The sequence below is a fragment of the Oryctolagus cuniculus genome, chromosome 12 (genome assembly GCF_964237555.1).
Source record: "Oryctolagus cuniculus chromosome 12, mOryCun1.1, whole genome shotgun sequence".
Classification (NCBI taxonomy): domain Eukaryota; kingdom Metazoa; phylum Chordata; class Mammalia; order Lagomorpha; family Leporidae; genus Oryctolagus; species Oryctolagus cuniculus.
Window position 1 is genome coordinate 44,712,013 of NC_091443.1, and position 27,416 is coordinate 44,739,428.

The window sequence follows — 27,416 nt, forward strand, 5'->3', positions numbered from 1 at the left end:
ACACTCTGGGAAAAAAAAAAAAAAAAAAAAAGAAGAAGACCTAAATGAAAGATCTCTATGAGTGAGATCCCAGTGGAGAGAATGGGGCCATCAAAGAAGGAGGTACCTTTCTCTGAAGGAAGGAGAGAACTTCCACTTTGACTACGACCCTGTCGAATAAGATCGAAGTCAGCGAACTCAAAAGGCTTCCATAGCCTTGGAAACTCATGACTAGAGCCTAGGGAGATTACTGATGCCATAAACAAGAGTGTCAAATTGTTAAGTCAACAACAGGAGTCACTGTGTACTTACTCATCATGTGAGATCTGTCCTTAATGTGTTGTCCAATGTGAAGTAATGCTATAACTAGTACTGAAACAGTATTTTACACTTTGTGTTTCTGTGTGGGTGTAAACTGATGAAATCTTTACTTAATATATACTGAATCGATCTTCTGTATATAAAGATAATTGAAAATGAATCTTGAAATGAATGGAATGGGAGAGGGAGCAGGAGATGGGAGGGGTGCGAGTGGGAGGGAAGTTATGGGGGGAGGAAAGCCATTGTAATGCATAAACTGTACTTTGGAAATTTATATTTACTAAATAAAAGTTAAAAAAAAAAACTATTGTGTTTACGGGCTGAACTGTGTCTTCCCAAAATTTATATACTCAAGTCCTAAGAATGTAACTATACTTGGAGATAAGGCTATTTAAGAAGGTAATTACAATCAGGTCATCTGAGTGGACCCTAAGCCACTATGACTTACGGTATTACACACACACGCAAGATTATTATGCAGAAAACAGGTACAACTATGCAAGGACATAGCTCGATGGCAGCCATCTTGCAAGCCATGGACAAAGACTTCACATAAAACCAAAAATGCCATCTCCCTGATCTTAGACTGCTAGTATACAAAATTCTGAGAACACCAATTTCTGTTTTTAAGCCAAGCTGTAATAGATATTTTGTTATGACAGTACAGGTGAACTAAGTCTTTGGTGTCCATTGTATTTTTACATATCACCTCAATTTGAAATAGCCACAGTTCAAGTGCTGAATAGTGACATAACGCTGGTGGTGACCATACAGAATACAGCAGCTCTAGAAAATAGAGCTTTATGAAATTACTCCAGAAAACCAGTTACAGATATTTGAACTACAAAAAAATTTTCTGTAAATGTATATAAACATAAATTTAATAAATACATAAGTTAAAACTTCAAATATCATCAGAGCAAAAGTATATTTCATTAAACTAGAAAACCAACTTTTTCAGTTGGAGGTTTAAATAAGAAACCAGTAATACCTGTCAGGTGCATTATAGTCTCGCCCTTCTTTACAACGACATCTTCGGACATCACAATGCTCGTAGTGCTGCAGAAGCTCTTGATAAGCATTTTCTTCTAATTCCCAAGAGGCATCTCTATAAACAAGAGTAGAGGGGTGGATGTGGCCATTTGGGAAGTGAACCAGTGGATGGAAGATCTCTATGTCTCTCTCTCTCTGCTTCTGTCTCTCCCTTACTGTACCTCTGCCTTTCAAATAAATAAATTTAAAAAAAAAATGCTCTTTAAAATATAAAACTGTTATAATGTCATTTTATTCTACAGTTAGTCTCACAGTGAATTTTAAATGCTTAATAAAAACCTAAGCAAAAACTGCTATGACATTTTCCCTAATATTTTACTTCCAATTTTTAATTTCAAATTTACTGTCATTTCTAGACTCCTCATCTTTAAGCATTAAGAAAATTATTTTCATTCACACTAAACCATATCCTGATTCCCTTAGCTAAATTTGCACACACCATTTTGAAACCTATGTATAAGTCAATCAAATCTGGAAACAGCCAAGGTACTTTTATTAAGAGGCTACAAATCAACTAATGAGACATTTACAACATCACAGTTCCTGATCTTCAAGAGTCCTTCCTTGCTGTCATCTGGGAAAGGAAAGAAGGCCTTTATTTCATCACTGGAAATGGCTATCTGTCCATGATCACTCAGTCAGACACCGAAGATGATTTATAAGCAAATACATCATGTATTTAAAATACCTTTTCTTTTTCTTGTCAAAAGGCTAAATATTACTCACTTTTCAGGAATATGAATTCCCATTCTCAACATCTCTTTTTGAAAGATGTCACTATTATTGCATATTGTACACCTAAAGAAAAACACTCCTGCATTTATTGCTTGAGCCTACAGTGGAAAACAGAAAATCTACTGTTAAGTTTCTTATCAGGTTATAAATTATATGACAAACAGAACATGTGCTATTTTTCACTTAATAGAATATGCAAACATTATCTCTGCAAACATTTTCTCAAACTTTGTCCTTACAAACTATGTCTCCCCACTGTTAAAATCTGATCTTTTTTTTCCAGGGTTAAAATGTGAAAAGTGAGCTAATGAGTAAGTTACTATGCTTAGCTTTACATCTGTCACCCAAAGATTCTCAACCTTTGATACATAATGTTATTTCTATCTCTAAATATCATGTTGCCCTCTATATTGTGAGAAAAAAAAAAAAACAGAAAATCTTGGGTTATTTCTTCTAAAAAAGATGTTGTTAGAAGTAAATCATCCCTGGTTCTATTTTTAACTCAATCTGTAAAATTAGTTTCCTTTCCACAAAAGAGAACCTTAACACCTATTCTCAATGCCACCCAAATTACAAACACAGAAGCCACAGACAGAGGGTACTCAGAAGGAAAAGGAAATTACAAGAGTATTAGAAAGAGCCAGTCCTCAGTTAAAATTAGTAGCACACATTCATTTAACTAATACTTAAAGTCTACTTATAAATGCCAAATATTGTGTTATGTACCAAAAGTAAAAACATAGGGGCTGGCGCTGTGGTGTAGTGGGTAAAGCTGCTGCCTCCAGTGGCGGCATCCCATATGGGTGCTGGTTCAAGTCCCAGCTGCTCTACTTCCAATCCAGCTCTGTGCTGTGGCCTGGGAAAGCAGTGGAAGATGGCCCAAGTCTAGGGCCCCTGCACACCTGTGGGAGACCTGGAAGAGGTTCCAGGCTCCTGGCTTCAGATCGACACAGCTCCCGGCTGTTGCAGCCAACTGGGGAGTGAACCAGCGGATGGAAGATCTCTCTCTCTCTCTCTCTCTCTCTCTGCCTTTCCTTCTCTCTCTGTGTAACTCTGACTTTCCAATAAATAAATAAAATCTTTAAAAAAGAAAGTAAAAACATAAAATGATCTAATTCCAACTTCAAGGAATTCTAGTGAGTAGGCATACAGACATAGAACTGGCGTTCAGCTTGGCAGCAATATATATTCTAAAATTAGAATGATACAGGGAAGTTTAGCATGGCCCCTGCACAAAGATGACATGTAAATTCATAAAACGATTCATTTTTTTTCCAAACAAATAAAAAAGAAATCTTAAGGGGCGAGCTTTGTGGATGCTGGTCTAAGTCCTGCCTGCTCTACTTCCAATACAGCTCCATGCTAATATGCCTGGGAAAGCAGTGGAATATGGTCCACATGCTTGGGCTCCTGCAAGCATGTGGGAGACCTGGAAGAAGTTCTGGGCTCCTGGATTTGGCATGGCACAGTTCCAGCCATTGCAACAATTTAGGGAGTGAACCAGCAGATGGAGAGACTTTCTGTCTCTCCCTCTGTCTGTAACTTTGCCTCTCAAATAAATAAATAAATCTTTTTTTTTAAGTATATACATAAAAGAACGAGAAAGAAGCAAATAGTCTATAATCACAAAAATGCCACAAGGACAGTAAGGCCAAAATTAAGTCTGGAAAAAGAAATAAAGGACAAGCAAAAGAAAAGATGTTCTAAGGATAGAGAATAGCACATGTCAAAGTCTCAGTGGCAACAGAGAGAACATCTGATTAGAAAACTGCAACAAATAATATATTTGGGATTACATTCTAGCCAAATTGAACTGAGTAATGAGTATAGACATGTAAATCAGTAGTGTGATCAATAAATCAATAGGGAATAAGGCACCCAGAAGAAAAATCAATTAATAGCTTTGCATAAAAAAGTATCTGAGGGTGGGTATTTGGCCTAGCAATTGGGACACAAGATAAGACAGCAGTGGAATGCCTGGGTTCAATTCCTACTTCCTGTCAACGCAGACCCATGGAGGTAGCAGGTAATGGGTCAAGTAGGTGCGCTCCTGACACTCTGGTGGGAGACATGGATTTCATTTCTAAACTCCTACTTCTGGCCCCAGACTAGCCCAGCCTCAGATATTGTGGGTACTTGGGAAATGAATGGAAGTGAACCAGTAGATAAGAGCTTTGTGTTTCCATGTGTCTGTTTCTATCTCTCAAGTGAATCACTAAATAAATAAACAAATGTTAAAAGTATATGAAGTTAAAGCAACAGGAGTAGGATTCCAATAAAAGAGGATGCACAGAGCAGGCGCCGTGGCTCAATAGGCTAATCCTCCACCTTGCGGCGCCGGCACACCGGGTTCTAGTCCCGGTCGGGGCGCCGGATTCTGTCCCGGTTGCCCCTCTTCCAGGCCAGCTCTCTGCTATGGCCAGGGAGTGCAGTGGAGGATGGCCCAAGTGCTTGGGCCCTGCACCCCATGGGAGACCAGGAGAAGCACCTGGATCCTGGCTCCTGCCATCGGATCAGCGCGGTGCGCCGGCTGCAGCGGCGGCCATTGGAGGGTGAACCAACGGCAAAGGAAGACCACTCTCTCTGTCTCTCTCTCTCTCACTGTCCACTCTGCCTGTCAAAAATTAAAAAAAAAAAAAAAAAAAAGAGGATGCACAAAAAAAGATACTTATAAAGTAGCCCTTATATAGCTGGAGTATGATTTGTGTAATGGTGAAGAAGGAAGTAAATAAAGATGATCCAAGGTTCAGACAACTATTAAGAGGTGCATGTGTTTGCCCTTTTACACACACACACACCATATAGGAGGAAAGCAACAAGTTACGGAAATCTCTGAGCAAGCACAGGCAGATACCAAGACCTTATTAAATAAAAGATGTGATACAAGAAGTACCTGATATGGAGGGGGAAAATGACATAGGACACATGAACATACTAATAAGACTAGAACAATGATGAGTTAAAACTGAACATAAATACTGATAATTCTGACATGCAGAGTGGAAAGTTCTTATCAAGTTCTTATCGCTAGTCTCTACTCAACAAAATCTCAAAATATAGCACTTGTGGTAACAAGTAATGACATTTGTTTAACCATATACAGTTATCTAGACTGAGTAGATTCCAAATACTATTTCAGTTAAGGCTCTGGTATCAAAGTGGAAAGCCATAAAAGGTCCTTTAGAAAAGTGATTTAAGAAACCAGCCCTATCTCCATGTGCTCTAATCAAGTAACAATTGCCTACTGATTTTTATTTCACAGACAGGTATCCACGTGATTTTAAATTATATTGGCATAAAAATACTCATTGTGTTAATAATGCCATTTCTTTTAGAATTAAAAATTTAGTAATTTCAGAGTGTTCCGAAAAAGCCCTATGAATACTAGGTCAAGTTTGAGAGTCTTCTGCTTCATTTTTTTTTTTTTTTTTTTTGACAGGCAGAGTGGACAGTGAGAGAGAGAGACAGAGAGAAAGGTCTTCCTTTGCCGTTGGTTCACCCCCCAAATGGCCACTACAGCTGGCGCGATACAGCTGGCGCATTGCGGCAATCCGAAGCCAGGAGCCAGGTGCTTCCTCCTGGTCTCCCATGCAGGTGCAGGGCCCAAGCACTTGGGCCATCCTCCACTGCACTCCCAGGCCACAGCAGAGAGCTGGACTGGAAGAGGGGCAACCGGGACAGAACCGGCACTCCAACCGGGACTAGAACCCGGGGTGCCGGTGCCACAGGCGGAGGATTAGCCAAGTGAGCCGCGGTGCCGGCCTTCTGCTTCATTTTTAATACATAAATGAGACAAATCTTATTTGTCTTGAAAAATAATATATTATAAAATTAACAAGATGAAACATTTGGCAGCAATTACATGATGATGTTTTTAAGCCACACTCTATGGGATCCTTTTATAAACAGTTCTTTTCAAGAATTAATGAAATTTCCAGGATTTCCTCAACAAAATAGGCTTCACTCTGCCACTTTTAACTGAATAATCCTAAGTATAGTACAAGACCCATACCAAAAAAACCCAAGAAATTAATTAACTTTTATTACTTGGACTACTATTAATATTTTCTTACTAAATATTTGATTATTTATTTGAAAGGCAGAGTGATGGAGAGAGGGAGGACAGACATAGAAAGAGAGATATCTACCATCAGTTGGCTCACACCTCACTGACTGCAAAAGCTGGGCCTGAACCAGATCCAAGCCAGGAGTCAATTACCCCATCTGGGTCTTCCACATAGATGGTAGGAGCCCAAGTACTTGGGCCATCATCTGCTGCCTCCAGGCACCTAAGTAGGAAACTAGATTGGAAGCAGAGCAGCCAGGACTTGAATCAGTACTTTGACATGGGATGCAGATATCCCAAGCAGTGCATTAACCCACTGTTCCCCAACACTTACTCTGTTGACCCTGCTACTGACTTCATTAAAATATAAGAGAATTTATATCTTTTTTTTTTTTTTGACAGGCAGAGTGGACAGTGAGAGAGAAAGAGAGAAAGGTCTTCCTTTTGCCGTTGGTTCACCCTCCAATGGCCGCCGCAGCTGGCGCACTGCGGCCGGCGCACCGCGCTGATCTGATGACAGGAGCCAGGAGCCAGGTGCTTTTCCTGGTCTCCCATGGGGTGCAGGGCTCAAGCACTTGGGCCATCCTCCACTGCACTCCCTGGCCACAGCAGAGAGCTGGCCTGGAAGAGGGGCAACTGGGACAGAATCCGGCGCCCCGACCGGGACTAAAACCTGGTGTGCCGGCGCTGCAAGGCGGAGGATTAGCCTAGTGAGCCGCAGCGCCGGCATTATATCTTCTAACTTTAACAGCATTGAGGTGAACATTTGGCCTAGCAGTTAAGACATTGATTAGGATGCCCCTGGTCTCACATCTAAGTGCCAGATTTATTTCCTTGCTCTGGCTTCTGACTCCAGCTTCCAACTAAAATGGACCCTTGGAGGCAGCAGTGGTGGTTCAAGCAATTGGGTCCATGCCATCCATGTGGAAAACCTGGATTGAGGTCCCACCTCCAAGCACTGGTCTTGGCCCAACCCTGGCCAATGCTGGGGGTATTTGGAGAATGAAGCAGCACATAGGAGCTCTCTGTCTCTATTCTCTGCCTCCCAAATAAACATTTTCAAAAATAATAAAACAGTATTAATCTAGAGTAAATTTATGTTATTAGCATTCTATTACATCTATCACCTGGCATTTTCACAAATATTTATTACATATTTGAAATTAATAATAATTTGGATGTTTTAAAAGTATTCAAGGGGCCAATGTCATGGCGTTAACAGGTTAAGCCTTCACCTGCAATGCCAGCATCCCATACGGGCACTGGGTTTGAGTCCTCACTGCTACACTTCTGATCCAGCTCCCTGCTAATGTGCCTGGGAAAGCAGTGGAATGTGGCCCAAATCCTTGGGTCCCTGCACCCATGTGGGAGATAGAATGAAACTCCTGGCTCCTGGCTTCAGCCTGGCCCAGTTCTGGCCATTGTGGCTGTTTGGGGAGTTAATCAGCAGATGGACATTTGCTCTTTAAAAAAAAAAAAAAAAAAAAAAAAAGACATCTTTACTTATTTGAAAGGCAGAGTCACAGAGAGAAGAGAGAGAGGAAGAAATAGAGACTGAAGACTTGCTACACCACAGTGCTGGTCCCTAAAAGAACTCTTATCTTCTCCCCTTTCTCTCTCTAATTCAGTCTGTCAAATAAATAAAATGTCTTTCAAAAAATCAAAAATTTTCCAAATCAAAGAACAATAAATTATGTTTAATGTTGTATTTTACATTCAATTTACTTGAAAATCAGTCAACAATTTTGATATACAAAGTGACTCCCAAAGAATGAGTATTTTTAATTCATTGTCAGTAATCAGCTCCCAGTCAAGAAGTTACGACAGTCTTTATGATAGGAGAAAAAAAATGACTTCTCAACATTTGACTATCTTAGCCTGCTTTTAAAGTTACTACTATCACTTTATGCATCCTGGTTTCTGCAACTGAAATATGTAAGCAGAATTTTGGGATTAAAATCTGCTTGTTACTCATTGTGAAATACAAACAAAGCTTTTAGGTAAAAACAATAAAATTTTATAAGTATAAATATACATTGAAAGGTTGAATCTTACCTGTTAAAATTTTAATTGCACACTAGATTAGTGAATTTTATATGTAAAATATGCTTTTAACTGGATGCTTTAAAGCTGTTTGTAAGATTAACAGTTTTTAAGAGCTAACATACACATAACAATTCTTCTTAATTTAAAATTCTAATCAGCAAGTGACAAATTTCTTTATCAATCAAACAAAGATTACAAAACACATCTTACCTGTAAACAGTCTCTATGAAACCAAGCATTCTTACAGCAAGGACTTCGTAATATGCTGTAAGTTGGAACAGGCTCAATAAATTCCAAACAAATGGTACATGGTAAAGAGTCTCTATAATTGTTAGATGTAATTATTTGAACAGGTCGATGCTTCCAGCAAAATGACCTAAAAATGTAATTTAAGAATAATATCTAATGAATCGCAAAGCTTAACTAGGTTAGCACTATAATTCATGTATATAAGAGAAAAATTCATTTTTATCTGTCTCATAATTAACCTTCAATAGACAAATAGACAAATAGAGTCTTGGCACTATAAGTCAGTGTCACAATGGATGATCAAGGGGCAATGGGTCTTCAAAATATAAACCTTTGGAGGAGGTAAGACTTATCTCATATAGAATTTAAGATCAAGTTAAGAATTCTATGGGCCGGCGCCATGGCTCAATAGGTAATCCTCCGCCTGCGGCGCCGGCACCCCGGGTTCTAGTCCCGGTCGGGGCGCCGGATTCTGTCCTGGTTGCTCCTCTTCCAGGCCAGCTCTCTGCTGTGGCCAGGGAGTGCAGTGGAGGATGGCTCAAGTGCTTGGGCCCTGCACCCCATGGGAGACCAAGAGAAGCACCTGGCTCCTGCCTTCGGATCAGCGCGGTGCGCCGACCTTAGTGGCCACTGGGGGGTGAACCAATGGAAAAAGAAAGACCTTTCTCTCTGTTTCTCACTGTCCGCTCTGCCTGTCAAGAAAAATTAAGTTAAAATAAAAAATAAAAAAAAAAAAAAAAAAGAATTCTATGTAACACTATTAGCAACAAAGTATACATACCTTCAACAACCGAGTATATACTTTTTATTCAACATTGAATAAAATTAAAGGAATAAGGAATTTATACTTAAAAAGCACTATAATCCCAACAATAAACTACATATAATAATAACCTATTTCTAGTCCACTTTATTTCTATTTGCATTTTATAAACTGCAGTTTCTTACATTGTGACAATCCAATAAATAGTTTAAGAACCCAAAGACTAAAAAAAATAAAACATGCATGATACAAAATGTCAAATTTTATAAAATCCTGATGTTTAACATCGTATTCAGAAAGCGATATTTTCAGGGACATCCTGGGGTATAATATTTATTTCTTGGGCAAAAAAAAATGTATATGCCTTTCATTTACTCAGAACTGCATATAGTACTATGGAAGGAAAATGGACAAGTAACACCAAAAAGAGTGGCATGAAAATCCAGAACTACGTAAGGAGAAAAATATGACCAATTTTCTGTGTTATGTCTTACAGCTGAAAGCTGAAAGTGAACACTCATCATTAAGCCTATTCTAGATATGGCTAGTCTCAAAGACTTGGTAGGCTTTTAGAAAAGACCCCATTAAAGCTGGGAATGGGGAATAGGATATTTTATGTATTATTATATATTGTATATGTGCAAACTTTACAAGGAAATTATATCATTGGAATATCCATTTTCTACTTTTTTATAACCATCTTTCATATTTAATAAATAACTCACGCAAAATTTCCGGTAAACTGGAAAATACACTCTCCCTGAAGTCCACATGGGAAATGATAACTCCGTTTACATCGAGGTGCAACACATCCAATTGAAGCACCAGTTTTCTTGCAAACACAGCATTTCTAGAGGAAATTATGAAAACAGGGAACAGGCACACAAAATTTAAGTACTATAATAAGACCAAGATTAAAAATGGATATTCCTCATGGGGAGTGTCTAAAAATTATTTTCATCATTTAATAACTGTGATGACAGAAATTTCCTGAAAAAAAAAATGTTCTACCCAGAAACAATTGGAAAACACTAGGATTCTTTTTCTTCCTACTTGTGAAAATATTTTAAACTGAAAGATTTTAAAAACATAATGGTTATACATGCAAGCCATACTGAAATCTCAACAGAAAGCACAAAGGATAGAAAACAGTAACAGGAAAACAATATTATAAACCAGTCTGTAAAAAACTGGCCAAGACTACTGTACCATAACAAAGTGAGTAAGTATAAGATACTTATAGAGTACTGAATTCTGGTCCCCAGAAAGCTACATTCAAGTCCTAACTCCCAGTACCTATGAATTGAATGGGAAATAAGATCTTTGCAGCCATAATCAAGTTAAAGATCTTAGGATAATATCACTCTTTCAAGGACACTGCTGTCTGTCCTTAAAAGAGAAAACAAAAGATTTAAGACACACACAAGAGCTAGCTAGTATTGTGGCACAGTTAAGCCACTGCCTGCAATACTGGCATTCCACATGAGCTCTGCTTTGAGTCCAGGCTATTCCACTTCCCAGTCAGCTCCTTGGTAATGCACCCGGGAAAGCAATAGCAGCCCAACTACTTGGGCCCCTGCCACCTATGTGGGATACTCAGACACAATTCCAGGCTCCTGACTTCAGCTTAGCCCAACCCTAGCCATTGTGGCCATTTGGGGAGTGAACCAGCTGATGGAAGATCTTTCCCTCTCTGTTTGTAACTTTGCTTTTCAAACAAATAAAGCTTTTTTTTTTTTTAAAGGAAGAAGTAAAAATTGGAATGCTTCAGAATTAAAGAGTGGAGCTATGATCATTAGAATGGGTGAAATGATGGATAGGTTGGAATACAATAAGGAAGTGAAGTTACATGTATTATCCAGGGTCAGTGTAGCTCTCATTCATTTGCAAAAATATAAAATATTCTACTAACATTAATCACATTTGACAAAAATATGCATTAGAACATATTTCTGTTACAGAAACTGATGAAAAGGACTTCCTCATTATTGATAATTCTTAGATACTTAGTTTAGTAAGAAAAATAATTTACTTACCAGTTTGGAAGCTCTATTTACTTCCTTCCTGATGTCTTCTATTAGAAAACCATACACTCCTTCTTCTTCTTTACCTCTCTGCCAAATTCCACTTGACATTAACTATAAATATATTTTCCATTAGAAAGCAAACCCTTTTAAGAAACTAGATTATATTAAAAATATGAATTCATATCACTTCAATAAAAATGGATATAAAATGACTCAAAGCTCAAGCAACTATCTGTAATATTTATCTCTCATGAAGAAAGATAGAAGCTACTCATAGCATTTGATTTGGAAGATACTACATTAACAATTCATATCTCCAAACTAGTTTCTAAAAGTATTTGAAGTAGAGATAGAAGGTAGTAAGTAATTGAATTGGGTAGGAAGATGAGAAAGGAGGGAAAGAAATACCTATGATTAAGCTTTAGAAAAAAGGAGTAGAAAGTAGTAGCGAGCTATAAATACAACAATAATAAATACTATAGAGACAATTCAGACCATTTGTGTCCTTTTAGGCTAACTTTAGATCTAGCTGAGGGGGTGCGCATTTGGTGCAGTGGTTAAGTCACTGCTTGCGATGCCCATAGCCCTTACTGGAGTTCTTAGTCTTAGTCTTGCCTACTGTTCATTTTATTTTATTTATTTTATTGTACTTATTTATTTTTTTAAAGATTTATTTGTTTATTTGAAAGTCGCAGTTACACAGAGAGGAGAGGCAGAGAGAGAGAGAGGTCTTCCATCTGATAGTTCACTCCCCAGATGGCTGCAATGGCCAGAGCTGCACCGATCCAAAGCCAGGAGCTTCCTCTGGGTCTCCCACACGGGTGCAGGGGCCTAAGGACTTGGGCCATCTTCTACTGCTTTCCCAGGCCACAGCAGAGAGCTGAATTGGAAGTGGAGCAGCTGGGTCCCAAACTGGCACCCATATGGGAAGTCAGCACTTTAGGTCAGGGCGTTAACCCACTGCTCCACAGCACTGTCCCCTTTGTTTATTTATTTATTTTTTTAAAGATTTGCCTTTCAAAATGAATAATAACAAATAAAAGAATAATTCATTAAAAAATCAAATGTAGCCAAATTCTGAATCATAAAAGATCTATTTTATAGGGAAACCTATTGAATCCAAGTTAATGTCTCAATTTAAAAAAATTTCATCTTAACTTCATAGTTTAATGTTCAGGCAGCATGAACTAAGAAAAAGTATAGGCTGAATAATAAATCTTGTCCTGGGGCTCGTGTTATGGCACAATCAGTTAAGTTGCTGATTGTAACACTAGCATCCCTTACTGGGTTCAAGTCCTGGCTGCTCTGCTTCCTATCCAGCTCGCTGCTAATGAACCTGGGGAAGCAATGGAAGATGGCCCAAATATCTGCATCCCTGCCACTCACGTGGGTGACCTGGATGGAGTTCTGGGCTCCTGGCTTTGGCCTGACTCAATCCTGGCTGTTGTCACCCTTTGGGAAGTGAATCACAGAATGGAAGATCTCTTTCTCTCTCTTCCCCCTTTTCTCCCTGTCACTCTGCCTTTCAAGTAAATAAAATTAATCTTTAAAAAAGAAATAAAACTTGTCCTTCAAAGAGGACTCTGTGCCTAAACTTCTGGAATCCTAATCAAATAATATAATGTCTCTGACCTTAAACATGAAAATAAGAACATTGAACTAGATTGTCTCTTCAGTCTGTCTCAACTCTAGTATTCTATTACCACTTGTAATATATACCATTATTATACTTTCCTATTTATAAGGAAAAAGAATCTTAAAAGGGATCAGTACATTTCTTTTTTATTATGCTCATTAATAAAATAAGGAAGAATATTAGGAAAATTCTGTTATGTTCAACTCAAACACATTAAAAAACTCAAAAATACTTCAAAAAAACAAATTTGTGATTTTTAAGCAGTATTATACTAAAAGAAAAACAAAAATTATGTATCACTTGAGTTAGTTATGAAACAATAACCCACTGACTAGTAAAACAGCGTAGCTCACCTAATTCTACTGCATAAAAATTAAACTTTTAGAAAAGTTTCTTTTCTGAAAAGACTTTTTGTATTTCAGAAAGTAATACATCCCAATTAGAAGCATTTAGAATGTCAAATTCATGTTCCCTTAATCAATGGTATAAGTCTATTTCTTCTAGAGCACCTGTGGGCACAAAAGTACTCTTAGCAAGCTATCAAGGAACACTCTGGATTTTTATTTTTTAAGGAGTTATAGAAGGAATTTTAACATAGATGGTGGTAGGTTTAAAAATATGTTCACATGGGGGTCACTTAGCCTACTGGTTAAGATGTACACATCCCATACTGATATGGTTGGGTTCAATACCTAGCTCCAGCTTCCTGCTAATATAGATCTTGGAATGCAGCAGGTGATGGCTCAAGGAATTAGGTCTCTCATCCATGTGAGATACTTGAATTGGGTTTCTAGCTCCTGGCTTTTGTCCCTGGGAGTGAACTACAGGATGGGAACTGCTTTTCTCTCTCTCTCCTTCTCTCTCTCAAATAAATAAGTAAACAAAAGTATGTCCACAGATTTGTTGACAGGGGCTGGCACTGTGGCATAGCAGGTAGTCATCACCAACAACACCGGCATCCCATATGGGTGCCAGTTCGAGTCTCAGCTGCTTCATTTCCAATCTGGCTCCCTGCTAAATGTGTCTGGGAATGCAGTGGAAGATAGCCCAATTTCTTGGGCTCTTGCACTCACACAGGAAACCTAGAAGATCCTGCCTCCTGGCTTCAGCCTGGCTCAGCCCTGGCCATTACAGCCATTTAGGAAGCAATCAGGCAGATATAAGACCTCTCTTTCTGCCTCTCCCTCTCCTTCTCTTAGCTCTGACTTTCAAATAACATAAATAAATTTTTAAAAACTTTTGTTGATATTCTTTCCTTTAAGAGATGGAGTTTAATTTCCCTAACCTTGACTGTGGGCTACACTTACTTACTTCTAACAAACAGATGAAAGCAAAAGTGACAATGGTATGTTCTGTGAACACTACATCAAATGGTTCTATCTGATATGTGTGTGTGTGTGTGTGTGTGTCTGATCACCTGCTTTGAGGAAGCAAGATGCCATGCTATGAGCAGCCCTACTAAGAAAGAGTTCAAGAAACCAAGACATCCTGTCAATAGATAGGAGGAACAGTGGCTAAAGCCATGCAAATAAGCCACCACAGGCTGGGCTCTTCCAGCTCAGTAAAGCCTTCAGATGAAATCTGGTGACATCTTGTTCTCATGGGTTACTCTGAGCCAGTTACTCAGCTAAGCTGATAATAGAGTGCTAACCCTCAGAAAGTATGTCAGAGAATAAATGCTGTTTAAGTGCTAAATTTTACAATGATATGTTAAGCAGTAATGGACAACAGTGTCATAAAACATTGTGCATACCTATTCATCCTTGACATGCTATTGTAGTGATGATGCCACTAATACCTTTAGGCATAGATTCAATGAAGTGAAAGATGAAGACAAAGGGGAACAAATGATGGATGAATTCTCAGTTAGAAATTACTTTTGGGGCTGGCGCTGTGGCATAGAGGGTAAGTCCGCTGCCTGCAGTGCCAGCATCCCATGTGGGTACCAGTTCGTGTCCCAGCTTCTCCACTTCCAATCCAGCTCTCTGCTGTGGCCTGGGAAAGCAATGGAGGATGGCCCAAGACCTTGGGCCCCTGCACCGGTGTGGAGACCTGGAGGAAGCTCCTGACTCCTGGCTTCAGATCAGTGCAGCTCCCTCCAACCCTGCTGTGGCCATTTGGGGAGTGAGCTAGTGGATGGAATACCTCTCTCTTTTTCTCTCTGCCTCTCCTTCTCTCTGTGTCTAATTCTTTCAAATAAATAAATAAATAAATAAATCACTCATAAATTAAATTGTTTCCTTTTCCACAAATATTTACTTCCTTTAGCCAGAATTTTTCTTTTTGGGCTTTCTGTGAAATAAAATACTTCTCTTCTACTCCCTGAACCCTCAAACAAGTCTTTTTTGAGATTTGTCACTAGCAACAAAGGAAATAAGAAAGTGGGAAAAAGAACACCTCCTTTATGGACCTAATCATTTTCTCCTTTTTTCTTTCATTAAACCCCTAAATGGTTAGACAAAAACAAACAGGTTATGACAATAACTCTGTATATGTATCAAGTACTTTCAGAATCTTAGAATATGATTTCTCAAAAATTCTATTTTTACACACAGGCAAAACAAGATCCAGAGAAGTTAAAAGACATCTAATTTTCAAAAATTAGTAGCAGTATCTAATTTTCTTTACAACAGTAACTCTCCAGAATTTAATTATAAATTATACTCACCAAACAATAGTAATGTACAGTGAGATTCCACTTCTCATTAGTTTTCTTTTCTCCATACTTACTAGGACAGTCATCATTTTTTCGACAGAAAACACAAGCTAACAGTGAAAAAATAAGGACAAAAAACATTTAATTTTAAAAAAACTATGGAATTGGTGTTTCTCTTAATTGATGCATTAAATCATTTCTGAGACAGCAAATCACATTATACTGTTATTGGTAACTTAAAATTTCCAGTAGCTATTTCTAACACTTTAATGTGACTTTACTTTTTTCCATCAGTTTTTAATGATTAATTCCATTATGTGGTTAAAATGGCAACCTCTGAGATTAACACCAAAGAAAATGATGGATTAGGAACTCCAAAACTCCATTCTTCTAAAGCAATGATTAAGCTGCCAAAAACTGTCAGAATCAATTTTTTACAAGTTCTGCAATCGAATAAACTTATAAAAATTAAGGTAATGCTTAATGAAGAGACAAGCTGCCAAATTTTGATGACAGCATTTTAATTTATCTAACTATCTAACTTAACTAATATGGTCTAATTCTAGATACAGATTGCTGGTCAACAGGAAGTAATACGGACGTTTTTCTCAAAAGTGATTCTGAGTGGTTCCCTGAGGGATGGGCTAAAGTGCTTGTCTTCATTTCACTTAGCTCTGAACTTTCTCAGGGTTAAAACAAGTACTAGCATACTTCAAACAGTTCATGAAAAAAATGGAAATTAAAATCTATGCAAAGTTTTTTCATAATATGCATTATATTATCTTTTGATAACTCCTTGTGTTTATAAATTTCAGAAAAAAATTTAATAAAAGCAAACATCTTTTAACTCTATTTTCTAATAACTTTTTGAAGTACTGTCATAACTAGATGGGAGTGGCTTGGGGCAACAGAAAACAGTCAGAGAAAGCAGCTGATGGACCAAAAAGCCTAGGAAAGAAAATGCCAGAGAAAACAAATACTTGGGGAAATAAGGGCTTTGAAAAACTTCCACATATACTACATAACATAGGAAGGCCTCGAGACGTTTCCAAGGATGTATGCATGCTCAGAAAAGATAAGGGAATCTCTAAATTTTTATTGAGGTTAGGCTCATGAAAACTTTCATTAGAAAGATTGCAGGGCTGATGCTGTGGTATAGTGGGTTAAGCCGCCACCCAGGGTGCTGGCATCCCATATGGGTGCCAGTCCTGGCTGCTCCACTTGCGATGCCTGGGAAAGCAGAAGATGGCCCAAGTGCCTGAGCCCCTGCATCCACATGGGAGACCCAGAAGAAGCTCATAGCTCCTGGCTTCATCAGATCAGCCCAATTTGTGCCTATTTGGGGAGTGAACCAGCAGTTGGAAGATCGATCTCTCTCTTTCTCTCTCTCTCTGTAACTCTGCCTTTCAAATAAATAAATCTTTAAAAAAAATGAGATCCCAAATCAATAACCTGATTTTATACCTTAACAAGTTGGGGTTGGGGGAGAGAGAGGAAACTAAACCAAAATTAGCATAAAAAAAGGAAAAAAGAAAGATTAGATAGAGCAGACAAAACCAAAATAAGATTATCAAACAATTAAGAGAATCAATAAAAACAAAACTTGATTTTTTGAAAGACCCACAAAAAATCAGTAAAACTTTGGCTAGACTCACCAAGAAAAGGAGAAAAGATTAGAACAACAAAGCTACAGTAGTCAACAGTATGGATTTGCAGAGGTACAGACACACAAAACAATGGAAAAGAATCCAAAATAAACCCATACAACTATGGTCAACTGATTTTTGACAAGGGTACCAAGACTATTCCATGGGAAAAGATACAACTAGACAGCTATATGCAAAAGAATAAAGTTGAACTCATGTCTCACATCATACACAAAAATTAATTCAAAACAGATCAAGGGGCTTTTATCTAAAAGGCAAAACTATAAAATTCTTAGAAGAAAATATTGGATTTGGCAATAAAAATTTATATAACAATTTATATAACACCAAAGGCTAAACAACAACAACAACAAAAAGATAAATTGAGCTTTGTCAAAATTTTAAACTTTTGTGCCTCAAAGGACACTATCAGTAGAGTAAAAAGACACTCTACAGAATGGAAGAAAATATTGGGAAACTCTTTCCTGACAAAGGCATAGGAACCAGAATATGTAAGAAACCCTTTACAACTCAAGAACAAAAACAATCCAATTTAAAACCAGACAAAAGATCAAAATATACATTTCTCCAAAGATACAAAAACAGTCACTAAGTACATTAAATAATGCTTAATATCATTTGTCATCAGCCAACAGGAAAATGCAATTTAAACCACAATGGAACACTGCTTCATACCCACAAGGATAGCTATACTCAAAATGTCAGATAATAACAAGTTGGCAAGGACCCAGACAAATTAAAACCCTCATACACTACTACTAGAAATGGAAAATGATGTAGTCACTTTGTTTCTCAGAAAGTTAAACATGGAGTTTCTTTCTTTTTCTTTTCTTTTTTTTTTTTTTTTTTTTTTTTTTTTTGACAGGCAGAGTGGACAGTGAGAGAGAAAGGTCTTCCTTTTGCCATTGGTTCACCCTCCAATGGCCGCTGCGGCCGGCGCATCGCACTGATCTGAAGCCAGGTGCTTCCTGGTCTCCCATGGGGTGCAGGGCCCAAGGACCTGGGCCATCCTCCACTGCACTCTCGGGCCATAGCAGAGAGCTGGCCTGGAAGAGGGGCAACTGGGACAGAATCCGGCGCCCCAACTGGGACTAGAACCTGGTGTGCCGGCGCTGCAAGGCGGAGGATTAGCCTAGTGAGCCGCGGCGCCGGCCCTAAACATGGAGTTTCATCAGTTTCTCAGAAAGTTACAAACAGTTACCAAGTGATTCTACTGTAGCCAAAGAAATGAAGAGATTGTCAAATACTTTCACACTAATAATGCTCACTAGTAGCACTGTTTACAAAGTACAATCAAACCAAATGTTATTCAACAGGTGGATAAATGGATAAACAAAATATGGCATATATCCATACAATAGAATACTATTTAGCAACAGAAAGGAATAAAGTACTGAAACATGCTACAACATGGATAAGAAGCATTATGCTAAGAGAAAGAAGTCAAGCACAAAAGGCTACATTATTGAATGATTCAATTTACATATGGATTAGATTTTCTAGAATAGGTGACTCTAGAGATAGACAAAAAGCAGATTAGTGGTTGCCAGGTGCTAAAGACAAGGTGACTGCCTAGTGAGTAGAGAGTATGCTTTGGGGTTGATAAAATTTTTTTAAACTAAATAATGGTGACGGTTTCATGAATTGTGAACATACTAAATGCCAACAAATTGTATATTTTGAAATGACTATGATGGTGCTTTTTATTTATGTGTATTTTACTACACATATATACACATACACACAAAAAATAAATGACTTGCAGAGTCAGGGTCATGTTGAGACTTAATTCCACACTTTTTTGTCTTTGTACACATTTATGGTGTACAAATGATGTTTTGAAATATGTACATATTGTAGAATGGCTAAATAGAGCTAATTATGTGTGTAACTTTGTATCTTATATTTACAGTAAGAACACTTAAAGTCTTTCCTCTTACTGATTTTCAAGTATACAGTAAGTACACTATTATTAACTATACTCACCATGTTATACAATAGAGCACATAAATTTATTTCTTCTAAATGAAATCTTGCGTTTTTTGTCTATGATCTTTACCTTGCCCTTCAACTCCAGGCCCTGGTAACTACTATTCTCTGGTTCTCTCTCTTTTTTTTTTTTTTTTTTTTTTTTAAAGATTTCTTTATTTACTTGGAAGTCAGAGTTACACAGAGAGAGGAGAGGCAGAAAGAGAGGTCTTCCATCAGCTGGTTCACTCCCCAGTTGGCCGCAATGGCTGGAGCTGTGCCAATCTGAAGCCAGGAGCCAGGAGCTTTTCCCAGGTCTCCTACATGGGTACAAGGGCCCAAGGACTTGGGCCATCTTCTACTGCTTTCCCAGGCCATAGCAGAGAGCTGGATTGAAAGTGGAGCAGCCGGGACTTGAACCGGCGCCCATATGGGATGCTGGAACTGCAGGCGGCAAATTTATCTGCTACACCTTTGTGCTGCTTTATGAGTTCTATTTTTTTAAGATTCCATATCTGGGGGCTGGTGCTGTAGTGTAGTGGGCTAAGCCTCTGCCTGTGGTGCCAGAATCCCATATGGATGATTGTTCATGTCTCAGCTGCTCTTCTCTGGATCCAGCTTTCTTCCTATAGCCTGGGAAAGCAGTGGAAGATGGCCCATGTGCTTGGGCCTCTGCATCAATGTGGGAGATCCAGAAGAAGCTCCTGCTTCCTGGCTTTGGATTGGCTCAGCTCTGGCCCTTGCAGCAATTTGGGGAATGAACTAGTGGATGGAAAACTTTCTCTCTCCCCTTCTCTTTGTAATGCTCTCTCTCAAATAAATAAAAACTTCAAAAAAATTTCCATCTTTCTTTCCACTATCTTTCTTTATGTGCTTGGTTTATTTCACTAGTACTCTATGATTCTATTTCCTCATCTTCAAAATTGAGGACAGGAGCCTCAAAAATGAAGCCAGGAGGCCTGTTGCACAGCAGGTTAAGCCATACTTGGGACATCAACATGCCATACTGTAGTGTCCTTTGGGTACCAGCTAATGCACCAGGGAAGGCTGTGGACATGGCCCAAGTACTTGGCTTCCTGACTCCCATGTGGGGGACAGGATAGAATTCCTTGTTCCTGGCTCCAGCCTGGCCCAGACCCGGCTACTGCAGCCATTTGAGAAGTGAACTACCAGATGGAAGATCTCTGTCACTCTGCCTTTCAAATAAATAAATAAATACTTTTAAAAAAATCTCTAAAAAAAAAAAAAAATTGAATACAACAGCAGAACTTACTTGAGATAGTAAACATTAATATAATTAACAAGGTGTGCGTGACACAAAAAGCATTATATTTGTTAACAGCCTGCACACAAAATAGACTTCAGAACTGGGAAGATATTGTTCATATTTAATACTGTGACATACCCTCAGTATACTGCCCTTCTCCACTCCAGCTTAGAAGTCATAACTCAAAGTCCCTCCTCTAGCTCCTTAAAAGGTTTCAGCTTCCCATCTTTCCTTATGAGAAGGAGTTGTCCAAATTAATATCAGTAAATTGCCAAAATTTATTCACACTGGACATTTTACACCAGCTGTTCCTATCTTAACTCCTTCATCCTAGTAGCTACACTTTCAGCTGTAAGCATGCATGCTGCTATCCAGAGGAAGTAGAAAACACAGAATTAGCTGAGACTAAAAGAGAAAAGGAGTCCTTGTGAACTAGCTGAGATTTCAGAAAAGCGGCAGATCTCATGACAAACTCTGGATGGAAGTACATCTGCTATAGGTTGTAGACTTGCGACTTTTGTTCCCATCTCTCTTGCCTCTCTTTACAGAACAGACTAGGCTTCATGCATGCATTTTTATAGAGTACTTTTGTATATATTTCTGCTTTGCCATTTTTAACTTTAATGTTTATACAACTCAGTAAAATTGTTTTGACTTTATTATATTTATTATCTTCTTTAACAATGACTACCTTCTATCACAGTAACAAAATAAACACATTCATGTAAGAAAAAAACAGAGTCAATCTTGGGAAAAATATCAAGTAAATAAGAATAAGGGTGTATTTGCATTTAGCAAATGCATAAAGTTCACAGATCACTAAAATTTTAGAACCATTTACAAAGCTGATACAAGTCTGGAGGCAGAAGCAAGAAAATGGAGGGTTATAGGACCACATTTTTTTCTTTTCAAAAGAGTTATTTATTTGAAAGGCAGAGTGATGCAGTAAGAGAGATGGATCATCTTCCACCTGCTAGTTTATTCCCAAATGGCCACAACAGAAAGCACCTTGCCAGCCTGAAGCCAGGATCAAGGAATTCCATCTCTGTCTCCTATGAGGTTGACAGGGCCCAAGTACTTGTGCCATCCTCCACTGCCTTCCCAGTGAATTAGCAGGAAACAGGATCAGAGTAGCCAGGACTCTAACTGGCATTCTGATATGAGATGCTGGCACTGCAGGTAGCAGCTTAACCCACCATGCCACAACACTGGCCCCAAGAACAAGTTTTCTTATCCAACATAATGCAGAGCCAACAAATAATCTCTGAAAATGTAGGTTAAGTATAGTAATTTAATTTTAAAAGGAATTTTAAAAGATCTTTAAAAACTGGAGGAGGGACAAGTAGTAGTAGTAAAAGACTATACGGTAGCCATTTAAATTCCTCATTTTTCATGGTAGCAAATCAACTGATATTCTTCATAACAAATAAAGAACACAAAAATAAATACAGAGGTCAAAAGGACTGCATCTAGGGATGGACTATTAGCCTAACAGTAAAGACATCTGTGTCCTATATTGAAGTGCCTGGGTTCAATATCTGTTTCTGCTCCCGACTCCAGCTTTCTGCTAGCACAGAACCTGGAAGGCAGTGTTGATGGCTAAAGTAACCAGAATCCTGCCACTCATGTGGATCTGGGTTCTGGCTGCTAGCTTTGGACTGAAATGATCTCAGCCATTGTAGGAATTTGGAGAATGAGCCAGAGGGTGGGAGTACCCTCTCTCTCCTCTATCTCTGTGTCTCTGCCTCTCAAATTAAAAAAAAAAAAAAAAAAAAAATCTCATTTTTTAAAAAAGGGCAGTATCTTTATTGGGAGATTGTTATGAGCACATAAGTTTTCCTTTTTATGTTAAACTTCTGTATATTGTTTAAATTGTTCTCTCCTGCAGTTTTCCTGTTGTAAAGAAAAGTCATTAAAAAAGTGAAAAAATGTTTATTAAATAAATAATATTGTTCTATTCAGATAAAAACTCTAATAAATTTGTCCTCTATGATAGCACATTTTTGTTGATGTGAATACATACAATTATACTTTGCTACATGTACAAACGAACTACGCATATCTTAGGGAATTCATTTCTATTCTTTGAATAGCTTTCTAAAAAGATCTATTAGAATGAAAATATTTTAAATTGTTACTTACCAAGGTTCCGTGAGTCATCCGGTTTATTTTCATTCATTTTACTAGGAAAAATAAGAACACATCAATACAGTCATCTTAACTGTAAAAGTTTCAAATTATCCATTTTAATTAAACTTAATCAATGTATAATTACAAAAAGTCACATAATCATTTATTATTCTACAGTACTAATTTCCTCAGCTTGCACACATCTAAAACCAGTAGTTTTCAACAAGGTGGTAGAAACTGGGAACTTATTTAAAATAGGAGGGAATGTTTTTTAGTCAATAAAACAATTGAGATGTTTACTGGTAGTGGAAAAGGGGCTAGGATTGCAGTACATTCTGCAATCACCAACAAATTCTACACACTTGGATAGACAAATGGTCTAGATTTTCACCTATCCTTCTGGACATTCAAGTTAAAAAAAAAAAACCTACTTATAATTATATTAACATAGAATGTAAAAGTCCAATTTACATATAAAATCAAGTCTCTCTTATCTTGCTATGGGTATTTCTAGAACTACAACTCCCATGTAAATCAGGGAATTTATATTTAATTTTTGCTCAACACTTCACTAAGAATTTTTCATCATTTAAAGAAAAAAAAAATCAGGGACCAGCATTGTGGCACAGCACGTTAAGCCACCACTTGTTACACTTGGCAACCCCTATCAGAGGGTGCCAAGTCCACCCTGTTCAACTTCCAAGACAGCTTCCTGCTGTCATCCATATGGGAGACGCAGATAAAAGTCCTCAGCTCTTAGCTTAGCCTGGCTCAGAGCTAGGTTTTAGGGTCATTTGGAGAGTGAACCAATGAGTGGAAAGATATCTCTCTTCTCCTACCCTGGCCCCTGTTTCTCTGTTGCTCTGCCTTTCAAATACATAAATAAATAAATAAATCTTAAAAAGAGGGAGGACCACATCATCAACAGCAATGTCACTCATATTTGAGTAGCCTATAAATTTGTCCTTGATTATTCTATATTTGTTGCTGTTGCATTTGCAGAGATTCTACATAGAGTTGCAAGCATCGCACTGCCCTATTATATATCTTTTTTTATCTGTTAAAGATTTATTTATTTTATTTCAAAGGCAGAGTTACAGAGAGGCTGAAGCACAGAGAAAGAGAGAGAGTTCCTCCATCCGCTGGTCCACTCCCCAGATGACTGCAATGGTTGGAGCTGTGCCGATCTGAAGCCAGGAGCCTGCACACGGGTGCAGGGGCCCAAGGACGTGGGCCAACTTCCACTGCTCTCAGACCACAGCAGAGAGCTTGATCAGAAGCAGAGCATCCAGGACCATATGGGATGCTGGCACCACAGGCGGCGGCTCTACCCGCTACGCCACAGCACCGACCCCCACCATATTACATCTTGTAGCACAGATCTGTCCCCATTTCCTCACTCATTACTTTCTGATATATCAAAAAGAGGAAGAAAACATCTTAGTATCTCCATAGTTTCACTTTACTAGGAGTATATGAAGAGTGTACCCTAAATGCATTAATGAGACTCAAGTATAATAAAGTATATGGAAGCTCTTAGAGTTTAAGTGGAAAAGAACAAAGGGTAACACTAGGAGATCAATGTCATTATATAACTGCAAAACTAAAGTTCAGAAGTATTAATGACCTAAGTTTACAGAACTAGTAAGTCTGACTAGACTAAGACTATAATTGATTGACTACAGTATATACTATGCCACTTTGATGAAAATAATGAAAAAAATACTACAAAATACAGTATTAAATATCAAAGAAAGGCCCAAAACTATAAACAATGATTACTACCAAATGATTACTACCAAATTTCATGCAACCTGGGGCTGGTGTTGTGGCATAGTGGGTAAAGCAACCACCTGTGATGCCAGCATCCCAAGTGGGTGTCAGTTCAAATCCTGGCTGCTCTTTGCTAATGTGCCTGAGAAAGCAGCAGAGTGCTTGGACTCCTGCACCGCAGGGGGAAAACAGAAGTAGCTCCTGGCTTCAGACTGGCCCAGCCTCAACTGTTGTGTCCATTTGGGGAGTGAACCAGCAGATGGAAGATTTTTCTCTCTCTGCGTCTCTCTCTAACTCTGCCTTTCACGTAAATAAATAAATCTTAAAAAATTTTTTTATCCAACCTATGATGTCATAAAATGTACTCCAAAATCTACAATGTTATGAAGACTCAAACTTATGATGTATTCTTACAATTTAGAATCTGTATTTCCTCTTATTGGAACTATTTTGGATTTAAACATGGATATGCTCATATAACACTTTTGTGCTTTCATAAAACGTCAGTCTCTTGAAATCACTGATTCCAAGAATTCAATATTTTCTTGTTTCTCCTTACAAAATTACCTTCAATGCAATCAAGATTAATACTTCTTGAGAGTCCATTAAAACAATTAAAGAGACCAGTTTTAAGTAGGCTTTGCAATGCAATTAAATATAGCCTAACTCTTCTACCCTGTATCTACAACTATTAATACAGGATTAAAGGAATACTTTATTGTCTTCTGAATGTTTCTTCTTTTTTCTCTTTGTAAAGAGATATTGATAATACTATAAGGTATAAGATGGTATTTCTTAAAAAAGATTTTATTGAATATTCTACATGAAGGATCTCTGTGAGTGAGATCCCAGTGGAAAGAAGTGGCCATTAAAGAAGAATGTACTTTTCTCTAAAGGGAGGAGAGAACTTCCACTTTGTTAATGGTCTTGTCTAAATACTGATGCAGTTTGTGGATTCAAAAGGCTTCCATAGCCTAGGCAGCTCATGTCAAAGAGCCTTGGATGATCACCGAAATCATACATAAGAGTGTTAATTGTTAAATTAACAACAGGAGTTACTGTGCACTAACTCCCCATGTGGGACCTCTGTCCTCAATGAATTGTATTGAGAGTTAAATGTGATACTTGTTCTCAAACAGCTTTGTGTGTGTGTGTGTGTGCATGTATGTGTAAATCATTGTAATCTTTACTTAGTACAGAGTTGGTCTTCTGTGTACAAAGTTAACTAAAAATGAATCTTTATGGAGAATGGGACTGGGGAGAAGGAGGAGGAGGAGAGGTGGGAGTGTGGGTGGGAGGGTGGGTACGGTGGGAAGAACTATTCCTGAAGTTATATGTAAGAAATTTGTATTCCTTAAAAATAAATTAATTAAAAAAGATTTTATTTATTTGAAAGGCAGAGTTACAGAGAGAGAGAGAGAGTGAAAGAGAAAAATGGAGACAGAGAACTCTTTTGTCCAATGCTTCACTCCCCAAGAGGCCACAATGGATGGGGCTAGGCCAGTCTGAAGCCAGGAGCCAAGAACTTCATCTATGTCTCCCATGTGGGTGGCAGGGGCCCAAGCACTTGGGGCCATCTTCAACTGCCTTCCCAGATAGACATATCTGCAGCAAGCTGAATTGGAAGCAGAGCAGCCTAGACTCGAACAGGCACCAAACCCTACGGAATGCTGGCAGCTGGGACGGTGGCTTGACCTGCTATGCCACAGCAACAGCCTGCACTTTTTTTAATTTTAAAGACTTTTTTATTTGAAAGTCAGAGTTACAGAAAGAGGAAGATACAGAAAGAGATCTATCAACTGATTCACTCCCCAGATGGCTGCAATAGTCGTGACTGGGCCAGGTCAAAGCCAGGAGCCAGGAGCTTCTTCAGGGTCTCCATGTGGGTAGCAGGGGCCCAAACACTTGAGCTATCTTCCACTGCTTTTCCTAGGCCATTTTCAGGGAGTGAACCTATAGTGAAGCAGCCAGGACATGAACCCGTGCCTACATGGGATACCAGCATCACAGGCCAAAACCCCGTCCCCGTGATGGTACTTCTAAATTTTATACCTGCTCATACAATTACTACGGATTATCCTAACTGGTCAAATTGACCTTAAATGTGTTAAAAGTAATATGTGCATTTGTTATGGTCATGGTTGGAGGATGCATTTTAAATCTGATGAAATACAATAAACGGGATAAAATTTCTTTTATTAGGACTTCTCTATAATTCAACCTTTGATGAATTTAGCATATCATAAATCTGATCATGCACATGATTTTATTGCAGAAAGTTCCATAAACACCACAAAATAAGAACTTCACTTGAGTAAACATAAAAATTTTCATTTAGATATTATGTTCTTAGTATCCAACAACACAGATTTATATGTAAAATCCCATCTGCTTAGTTTATATTCCTTATCTTCTCCCTTCTAAGGATAAACTTCAGTTATCTACTGGTTACTTTTAGGTATTATAATACAGAATACTGACTGAGGTACATAATACAAGCAACTTTTGTAAAATCCCCTTGTCATTCAGTGAAGTACAAGTAAAAATTTGCTGAATGCGACAGATACATATGCTAAAGCTACTGATACGACTATATAATGATTCTTTAATTACTTTTCTTTATGAAGAAATCTCAATTTCTAGGGCCAACACTGTGGCACAACAGGTAAACCACCACTTGCAATGTGGACATCCCATATCAGAGTGCCAGCAGGATCCCAACCACAGCCAGCTCCCAGCTAACATGCCTGGGAAGGCAATGGAAGATGGCCTAAGTGTGGGGCCCTTGTCACCCAAGTGAGAGACAAGATGGAGTTCCTGGCTCCCAGCTTCTGCACTGTCCCGACCTGGCTATTAAAACCATTTGGAGCATGAAGCAGCAGATGAAAGATCTATGTGTATATGTTTGTTTATGTGTGTGTGTGTGTCGCTCTGCCTTTCAAACAAATAAATTAAAAAAAAAATCCCAGTTTCTGTATGGGTACATCATCTACTTTTCCCTTTTATGCTGTATAAAGATTCAATGAGTCTCTTGGTGAATATTGTGATGGTCTGTCTAGATCTTTATAATACATATAAAA

The 27,416-nt window shown here is 38.2% G+C and overlaps 1 protein-coding gene and 1 non-coding gene across 10 annotated transcripts in view; one reads left to right on the forward strand and one right to left on the reverse strand.

The window, feature by feature from the left end:
• Positions 1 to 27,416, reverse strand: part of G2E3 (G2/M-phase specific E3 ubiquitin protein ligase) — a 77,237-nt gene that overhangs the window by 24,567 nt on the left and 25,254 nt on the right. For all 9 annotated transcript variants that reach the window (XM_008269464.4, XM_008269466.4, XM_008269465.4 and 6 more), the window contains 7 exons: positions 22,576 to 22,616; positions 15,544 to 15,641; positions 11,249 to 11,350; positions 9,938 to 10,062; positions 8,411 to 8,576; positions 2,080 to 2,186; positions 1,292 to 1,408 (listed from right to left, as the gene is read on the reverse strand). In XM_008269464.4, the coding sequence (XP_008267686.1) occupies positions 1,292 to 1,408; positions 2,080 to 2,186; positions 8,411 to 8,576; positions 9,938 to 10,062; positions 11,249 to 11,350; positions 15,544 to 15,641; positions 22,576 to 22,612 (752 nt within the window). In that variant the 5' untranslated portion in view covers positions 22,613 to 22,616. The remainder of the gene's footprint in view (positions 1 to 1,291; positions 1,409 to 2,079; positions 2,187 to 8,410; positions 8,577 to 9,937; positions 10,063 to 11,248; positions 11,351 to 15,543; positions 15,642 to 22,575; positions 22,617 to 27,416) is intronic.
• Positions 3,252 to 3,361, forward strand: LOC127483878 (U6 spliceosomal RNA). Its single transcript, XR_007910671.1, has one exon. It is a non-coding gene; the product is annotated as a U6 spliceosomal RNA (small nuclear RNA).